We start from the raw sequence: 9,423 nt of genomic DNA, 5'->3' as shown, positions 1-9,423 counted from the left end.
AGGAATCAGAGTGACCCCTAGACGTCCGTCCCTGCTCAATGCTGTAGGATCGTTTGGGACAAACGTTTTCTGTTAATGCCACTGATTAGAAGATATAGTCATTTTGCCAGTAGACTCGTAGTTTTTTACAGATAGTAAAGGAGATGCAGCCAAATTTCTCATGTATCCAAAAAAGTTTGAAATCTTCCTTGAGCGGGAAATTTTCTGGGTGTGCATTGGTGTTAACAAGTAAAAATATATTTCTCATACGCATATCCGGAAAGCTAACGGAAGAAAAGACCACGTAACCACGTTTACCATGTATTTGCCACTCGCTGATTTCAGCTTCTCCGTAAAATTGAGTAGTTTTGCGTTATCATCAAAAGCCAGAATTATTTTGCACTATTCTCATCTAGGTACCAATTTAACAATTAAATACAATTTTATAACACTTTACCATGAGAAAACCGGGTGAGGCTACCCTCTTGTAACAACTTACCAGGGTGACGAGGGGCGAAATGTATTTCCAAGCCATTCTGAACCACAAGTTTGGCCTTTTCCCAGTCATGGCTTCAACGTCATCACTGAATCGGTCAACGCCTTTATAGAGAGGAGAGAAAAAAAAGTTATTTAGCTTGTAAGAAAGACTCAAAGTATTTAATGAATTGTATACAAAATTACTGTAAGGGACGCAGTGAGTTTCAGCGCCCTCGGTTGCATAATATGCGAGTTTTCTGCAGTCATTCCCTGTCTTCCAAAGGATTTTCTTGGAGCGCTCTTGTTGTGCTCTCTATCCTCAGTAAACCACCTTCAGCTTAGGGTGATCCAAAATAGCGCTCAAGAAAATCCTTCGGAACACATAGAATGCTTGGTAAGTCTACCTTCATCTAAATGTACAAGGTGCTCTAAGTCTTTCCTCCAGTAGAGATGTTTTTTTTTTTTTTTTTAAAAAGTGTAATGTTAGTTGTACATCCTACCGTAGATCCAACCGACTGCAATGACTTCCATCAGAGATATGAACAACAAAGACAATCCAGCAGTCTGGTAATCCATCAAGTTAAATATGTACATTCCACCCTGAGAATAAAGGAAATCTGCAATCATGACACCATTTTGACTACCTGGTGTAATAAAGGAGCTGAGTTTTATTAAATTCTGTTAATTTCATAAACACACTGTTTGCTGCTTGTTGTAGTAAATGCATTTACCTGTGTAACACACGGAAGTCCAAGAAGGAACATGCTGGCACACAGCAACAAGACAAAAATCTGCTTCCGGTAACCCTTCTTGAGCCATGGATACTCATCTGTTAGCCCAGTTATTACTGCTTCAATCGTGGCAAACTGAAATTCAGAGCAACCAATTTTCAAAATTGAATATTCAGGACTCTGTCATGAAGGATGGCCTTTCAATGTTGTTTAACACTTCGAGGTTTGAACGTGATCCCAAAATCCAGACAGCATTACTTTATTAAAGGGTAAAGGTGTGAGGGGATATAAAGTGTCAATGTCTAAAATGATTCTATCAAGTGAGTTAGGTTTTTTCGTCGTACGATTGTGCAACCACGCTGAGGCCAGTTTGTCATAACAAAGAAGATAAGGTGAAGATTGAGCAGTAGTCCGTTAAAGTGACAAACCTTGCAGAAAAAACATCAAAATAACACCTTCTTGGGGAGGGTTGAAGGGTAGGTGCAACGCCCTTAAATAAACTATGCAGGTGTGTGCACCTTATCCGCTTTAGTCTGAAAATAAGTTTCAGGGGAGAGATTCATGAATCGCTCCTACAAAGGTGTCCTGAATCTTGTCTCAGGTATATGAAAATGGGTATCAATTCCTTTGCTGTTCATGTCTGAAATCTGGAACAGGCTAAATTTGCCTCAAAGGTATGAATATAATCAAGTGTGGTTTCTTTCACACACAATAAATAATTTTTACTACAGTACCTGACTGTCCAGTCCAAGAGTAACTAGCATGAAGAAAAACAATATTGCCCACAAGACTGACAAAGGCATCTGGGAGATGGCTTCAGGATAAACAACAAAAGCCAATCCAGGGCCTACGAATTCAAAGCAAACGCAAAATTATATCACCTTCTAACTGGATACGGATAATCAATATTCATAATAATGAACATGACGCAGTATTGAAAATAATCTTAGTATGGAGTGGGCTTTGAATTATCTAATAGTGAACAGTACACGTGAAGCTCACTGTTTGTTTACTTGTTGACGGCATGTTTGTTGCAAACATGCTTTAGTTGCCTTTACCTGACGTGGCAACCTTGGCCACAGTAGTTTGCAGAACGTACGCCATAAAGCCAAGCACGGTGAAAATCACAAACCCCGCGAAAAAGCTGGTTCCGCAGTTAGTAAACGAGATGATAAGAGCGTCTCTGTAATTAAAGAGAAAAAAATAATCAGTTAATTGTTTATTTATTCAACCACCCATCCATCGGTCTCTCCGTCCGACCGTTAGACAGACATTCAGTCAGCCAGCAAGCGACTCAGCCATTGATTCAGCTAGTTAGACTTTCTTAAAAGTCCCTTTTCATAGAGTTCATTCGGGCGGTCCATCTCTCAGTTGTTTTGTGCCTAAAAGCCGACTTGTGGTAAGTCTACCACCCAGTCTGCCAATTCCCGCCAGTATGTCCATTCAGTTAGTCTGTCGGTCAGTCGGTCGGTAAGGCAATCAGACAATCCAAGTTAATTCTAGGTTTCTCCAAAAGTGAACCAAACAGCAAAAACAACGACTACAACAACTGGCAGAATGACATGATGTATTGAGAATTTCTCACCTGTGACAATTGTTCTGGAACTGGTTGTAGCTCCCAAATGTGATGAGAGTACCAAAACCGACTCCAAGCGACCAGTAGATCTGAGTGGCAGCATAGATCCAGACCTTAAGTAGAAACAGGGAAATTAAATTAAGAGCCTACTAAAATGTCACAAAACGTGGATGAGAGCTTGCTGCGGGTTAATATTTATCTTCCATCATCATCATCATCATCATCATCATCATCATCACCATTACCGTAAACCATAGTTAATAGGGAAACATGTTTGAAAATACCAGTTTTGCACGCAACGATGAAGTCGGTGGAAAATGAGAAAGGAAGCACGTGCATAGATGAATGGATGGATGAATAGTTGCGTGAAAAATCCAGAAAAAGAAGTAAGCAGTTGTCAGTAATCTTGCTTTTTGCCTTGGTTACCTGAGGATCAGCAAGTCTTGCGAAATCTGGCTTTAGATAGAAAAGAACTCCTTCTCCAGCACCTTCCAAAGTGACGCCTCGGATGAAGAGTATGAAAAGAACTATGAATGGAAAAGTGGCCGTAAAGTACACCACCTGAAATCAATAAGACGTGACCTCGTTAGGAACAAGAGTATTCTGTAAATGACATTGTTTTCCCTGTATGGTAAACTAATAACAATAGTTGCGTTTGCCAATGTTTGTTGAAACCGGTTTACCTGGCTGAGAACAATTAAGATCCACTTAGTTTTATTTTCGGAAATATTTTGGAATAAATGCATACACAACGGGGTATGTCTTTGGCCATGGCGTTAGGAAGCAACATTTTGATTAATGGCCCCGTCACATTTTAATGCCTGACGGTAATCGTTTAGGCATTTTCGGGGGCTGAGATTTTCTGTTCCAATGCCCCTCTGCAGGGCATTTGTAAATGGTCACTAAACGTCTTTGAAAATTTTTGAAAAAGTCCACTGTACTAAAACGATCAAAAGGCATGAAAGTGTCTATTTCTGTCTCAAGGTAGTTGGTTTTCATACCTTTCCAGAAGATTTGATTCCTTTGAAGAGGCAGAAAAATACCACAATCCAGGAGAGAACTGTTCTTCCAACCAGTTCCCATCGCATATCCCCAAAGTCTCCAACTTCGCCGGTCATTTGCAATACATTGTTTCTAAAATCATCAGGAACAAAAATTCTGCTTTCACTATAATATAATACGATATGATACGATATGATATATGAAATGACATGGCATGCATAACATGACATGAAATGACATGCCATGACAACATATGATGTACCATCAAACTAAAAAAAACAACAAAAAACAAAACAAAACCAAAAAAAAAAAAAACAACCAAAAAGCAAGCTATGTTTTTCTTCCCTGCGTTCCTCAGTTTGTCCCTAGAAATGTAAAACCTGAGCAGTTGCATGAAATAAGGCGATTTCAGACACTGCATAATTATTGAGCGTAAACTAAAAGATTCCGGCGCTCAATATAAATGTGGAAAATCCTGGAAAGAGCAAGAGAAAAATAGACTGATGTCTAAGAACGCTTATTTTCTACTAACATTTCATTAGACGCCTTCACGTTGACGTGACTGTGATAGTAGTTAACATCAACAAAAAAATCAAACAAAGCAATACTTGAAAATGGAATATGGCACTATAAAGAGGTCATTGATAATAAATAAATAAATACATACATACATACATACATACATACATACATACATACATACATACATACATACATACATACATACATACATACATACATACATACATAAATAAATAAATAAATCCTATATTACAGTAAAAAGATAATTTAGAGCAAAATCTGTTAAATTTAGATACTACTTACGTCCAGAACTCAGCGCTTGGAGAAGTGTATTTAGCTGTGCAGTTTGCTGGCAAATCAAATTGAGTGCAGTTGAAAACATTGCCTCCTTTCCTTTCTGCTCTAAAAGCATAATATAAGTTGTTTATGTGAGTTGTCAGATTTAGTTTGCCCGCGTAAAATAGCTGGACTAGCCTTCAGACATGCCTTAAGCCATCCTAGTATCTACTCGTTTTTTATTTTTACTTCTCAAAGGTTTTTTTTTTAAAGAAAACTTTTTTGAAGCACTTATTTAAACGGATTGAAATGCACCATCTTTAGACTGCTAGCAGCCTCGAGATGATGGATTGGGCGCGCTTATGATGTGAGCAAATTATGGAGCGAAAACTTAACGTCACTCTTTCACAGGATTTGCTCATTTAGAAAGAGACTGGTAACAATTTGCGCCGCAACCTGGGAACAGTTGCTTAAAAGTGTCCCGTTACAAGCTACCACTTTGTGTTTGGAAAAATATTAAACAGATTGCTATAGAATACTTGCAGAATTTGAAAAATGACCATAAAATGCCTCGATTGGCGGTACTTTGGTCGACCTTTCTGTTAGTGAACGTTGAAGTTTAAGACTCTATCTGTCTTTTCCCTTTCTTTAATTGTAAATACATCTGCACAAACCACTAGGTCTGGTTGTATTGTTTTAACTGTCTACTTTTCCAATTTTCAGAAATTGTCGTCTTAACCTTTGCTTCCAGTCTTCGTTTCTTCATCACTGTTATTAATTTGTTACCCAGATTTGTGCGGTGGCATAAATATAAACAAAAACATGAACAAAAACATAAGCGTAAACATAAATATAAAACATAAACATAAACAAAGTGATCAGCAGCCTTAGCACGAACAAAAATGAGGACATCTTTAGTTAGTTACCTGCAAAAGTCTGTATTCCACCAGTTATCGCAGGATTTCCACGGTACTTCAGACCGAAATGATTCAAACAAGTAAAGAAACGTCCAGGACAAGATGATGATGTAATAGATGCAACACAGATAGGACATCACACATGTGGCGTAACCAATACCTAGTAGAGAAGTAAGAGGCTTTCTTGTCAACTTACCTTTTATTCAGTTTCAGTCCTATAGTGGTTTAGGAAGGTGCCTGTAATCAATTTCATCTGGGCCATACTTACCCACCACAAAGCACCCAAGCGTCCTGTGATAGGCGAGCATGAATTTATCGTACGTAGGCATGGATTTCATTCTCGTCCAAGTACAATCTCGTACCCAGAGTCTTCAGGCTTTTTGGTCAGCGGGGCAACGCCGGGAAGACTCTGGGGACATCGAATTTTATTACCGCAGGATTTCTGCGGTAAAACAATGGAAACCGTTACGGAACAGCCAATCAAAAAAATTGAATTTTTTTGATGTCCCCAGAGTCTTCCCGGCGTTGCCCCGCTGACCAAAAAGCCTGAAGACTCTGGGTACGATATTGGTCCAAGTATGATAAGAAATGCGTAGCATGAAATTAGTTACGTGCGCTTAGGATGCCTTCAGTATACTTACTTTCCGTTGAATCAAATGCCAGTGTCTTTGCCACTAATTTGAAAGTGTTACGGAAACATCAGCGAGTCTCTTGGATGGGACGTACTGTAGTCATGCTATCGGGTACCTTTACCACGTGTGTAGAAACACGCAGGTATAGCAATATCAAGGGCTGTTTACACGTGCAATTTCTGTCATGTGCAGCATTTATTGCGCTCAAGTTGCAGTTTTACATGTAAATCGCGTGTGTAAACTAGCGGTGATTTCGATGACTTTTTGCCACGGTATCGCAGGGGTTTCGAACATTTTTTAAACTTAATGCAAAACTTGCAGGATTTCTCAGGATATGTACAGCAATATCGCGCAGAAATCACAGCTGGTTTAAACGTGCGATTTGCAGTGGCAGCCTTGCGAGAGAAACATTACAGTGAAGTGCGACTGAAAGTTGCATAAACGATCGCAAGACAGTGTCAACGGATCTTTAGAGAGATTAACGCGATCTACAGCAAAAGACAAAAGGTTCTTTGTTGTGTTAAAGGTAGGATTTTGCGCGAGCTTCACCTACACTCACTAAAGTCTCTTTTAAGTTTGCTGCTTTTTTCTATATTTGTGCAAAGGTTGGCAGACCAACAGCTAGTTTACTTAGAAAGCTGAAAAGATAAACAGCATTGAGCTTACACTTAGAAACAGCGAACCGTGAAAAAGGCGAGGCAAATATCTTGATTACGAAGTTAGCTATGCCATTCGCGTTTAACGTAAGCATAATGCATGATCTCCCTGTCGGGAGATTGTGTAACAGAAATCTGGAGGGTAACTTTCCGAACTATTTCCGCTTGTTGACGCTACATGCTACAGAAACAAGGGACATATTAGACCCGGCAGATGATATTAATTACCTTTCATAAGCGGACAAACTGATTTCCAGACTCCAATCACTCCTGAGCTAAACCACTGACCAATCGCAAGCTCAAGAAAGAAGAAAGGAACTCCATTCAGGATCAACATCAGGAAGTACGGGATAAGAAACGACGCTGTTTAAGAAAAGAATAAGTACATAATGACGAATACGCCAAAATCGTCTTCCAACTATTGCTGGTTGATTAACGCGTGGTGCTAAGAAAGAACGAGCCATCAAGGGAAGCGAAAAACTCGGCCGTGCTTGTCACGAACACACTACCCGATGGATCGGGCGGAGGTCGGATCGATCGCCCTGAAAGACTTCGATCGGCACCGATAACCGCGCAACAAAAGCATCTGGCACCCAGGGTAGTAACGCACCTGCGCAAAAGTTAAACATGTGAAACCTACTCGAAGGGCAACTGTGGAAGTGAATTTTTTTGCGTGGTTCCCCCTACGCTTTCTCGCGATCTGCTGATAATCCACAGTTAATTACTTTGTTTAATGTCTTGGATACTCTATCTACTTGATCACGACAGTGTCCAACAAGAAAGCATGTGCTACTTTGGCCAGCGTGCACAAGTTAAACAACTCATGATTTTGTATATTTATCCTCTTGTCCCCTTCGATCACTTAAAAAGCCATCTTATTAATCCAGCTGTATGCCGATTAAATGCTGCTTTTGTCTTTGAAGCAAACACAAACAAACGTTGTCTTTCTATTTTTCCAGTTTAGGTAACTGATGATTTTATTATATTATTTAGTTTAAATACGAATCATGGAACTACCTTATGATAAATATTGGTGTTTTTGAAAATATTTCAACACCGTGATTACAATAATTCAATAGGATCAAATTCAAACCATGCCGTGAAACTCTACTAATACCAGCTATTCTTATTTTTAATAAAGCCGATTGAATTCCCACGTGGATTGCGAGATCTTATGTTCAATAATGGATCTTCCCTGGCTCCAGAGGCCCGTTGTCTTAAAAGTCAAAATGAGCCGCATCAACACCAAGGGTAGCCCGCGAACGCAGACCTATTTATGGCTGAAGTTACAGTCGAAATTACATCTGCGTTCGCAGGCTACACCCAGGGTATAATGATCTAAACCTGGATCTAAACAATGCATGGTAATTATCTATTGTTATACTATAAATAGCGTCCAGACGCTTGACGTTCAGGACTTTGACCTACGTTTGTACTTGTGTTTTATGAGTACCATCACTCTCTTAGGAACATTTAAGCAGATTATTTGGCTTTTGAAGTCAACTATCTCACAACTATCGTGACAAATGTCGAAATTAGAATGACAAGAAATTAGCATACCAGCATTTGTAAACGCACACCGGGGTGTCCTAAGAAATCATAAACAAATAAACATAGCATAGCATGAACATAGCCATTTGCAACGAGCCAGTGAATGAATAGTAAATGGTTTTTCACTTTGCTCGCGGCGTAAACAGCGTAAATCGTCAAATACATGCAGGGGCAACGTAAATCGTTTAGGTGCCTTAATTACCAGGCAGCAAGGCTTACCTCCACCATTCTTGTAGGCCAAGTAGGGAAACCGCCAGATGTTTCCAAATCCGACGCAGTAACCAAGAGAAGCAAGAATAAAATCTGCCTTGCGGCCCCACTTCTCACGCTTTTCAGCGCTAGCTTGTTCGGGAGCCGGCGGTTCACGATGAGAGCTGGTCAGTTCAGTTCCATTGTTCGTAGCTATGTTGTCGTTTGCATCCTGTTTCTCCATGAATATATTTTAGAATGTTCAGACTTTTCCAGGAAAAATGTCTGAACAGGATTTAACAATTACCAGGGTTATTGAAGCGGTATTGAAGTGCACTGGTGTTGAGGTCGTTGAAGGTGCCGTCCACTTGCTTTGGTGACAGGGGAATGCTTCCAAATCACCCGCCGTTGATGTTTTTGTTGTGCGGTAGTTTCACTTCACGTGGTGAATGAGACACTGTTTATGTTCGTACTCGGGCCGGAGTCACGCAACCCTCCCGTCCCTCACGCGTGGGGACGGGGAGCGTTGCGTGACTCCGGCGCGAGCGGCTGCGAAGGAGACTGGAGGTTTGTGTACAGCTCAAAATGGAAAATCCCTGGAGAGGAGGGAGAGGGGGGGAGAGGGGAGTCACGATTTCCGCACTCTCTGTTCATATTCGCTGTTTTTGGAAGAGGGTTTAAGTATGGCAGTGATGAATGTATGATAAATGTATGGGGTTTAATTAAAACCAGTAACTTTGTTATAGGGACCACCGCGACTAAATAAAATTATCGGATCCTGTTAAAGGGAACCCTCCAATACACTAGCCAAAATCTCGACTCCTCCCCCACTCAACCCACCCTCACTAGGGCCCCCCTCGATGGTTTAGGCACTCTCTCCAGGTTGCGCTAGCCGTTACAAACGAAGATGGCGGG

The 9,423-nt window shown here is 40.4% G+C and overlaps 1 protein-coding gene across 1 annotated transcript in view; it reads right to left on the bottom strand.

The window, feature by feature from the left end:
* The window catches only part of LOC146472776 (sodium- and chloride-dependent GABA transporter 1-like), a 12,977-nt gene extending 4,024 nt beyond the window's left edge, over positions 1–8,953 (bottom strand). Inside the window, exons 1-12 of the mRNA XM_085118991.1 lie at positions 8,539–8,953; positions 6,997–7,131; positions 5,490–5,640; positions 4,591–4,689; positions 3,765–3,897; positions 3,190–3,324; positions 2,773–2,876; positions 2,246–2,370; positions 1,922–2,034; positions 1,188–1,322; positions 957–1,056; positions 479–579 (exon numbers count right to left, since the gene is read on the bottom strand). Of these exons, the coding sequence (XP_084975117.1) occupies positions 479–579; positions 957–1,056; positions 1,188–1,322; positions 1,922–2,034; positions 2,246–2,370; positions 2,773–2,876; positions 3,190–3,324; positions 3,765–3,897; positions 4,591–4,689; positions 5,490–5,640; positions 6,997–7,131; positions 8,539–8,752 (1,545 nt within the window). The 5' untranslated portion in view covers positions 8,753–8,953. The remainder of the gene's footprint in view (positions 1–478; positions 580–956; positions 1,057–1,187; positions 1,323–1,921; positions 2,035–2,245; positions 2,371–2,772; positions 2,877–3,189; positions 3,325–3,764; positions 3,898–4,590; positions 4,690–5,489; positions 5,641–6,996; positions 7,132–8,538) is intronic.
* Positions 8,954–9,423: the final 470 nt, after the last annotated feature.

This window comes from Pavona decussata, unplaced genomic scaffold (assembly GCF_977016875.1).
Source record: "Pavona decussata unplaced genomic scaffold, jaPavDecu1.1 SCAFFOLD_96, whole genome shotgun sequence".
Lineage (NCBI taxonomy): Eukaryota > Metazoa > Cnidaria > Anthozoa > Scleractinia > Agariciidae > Pavona > Pavona decussata.
This window is presented reverse-complemented; position numbering and strand designations above follow the sequence as displayed.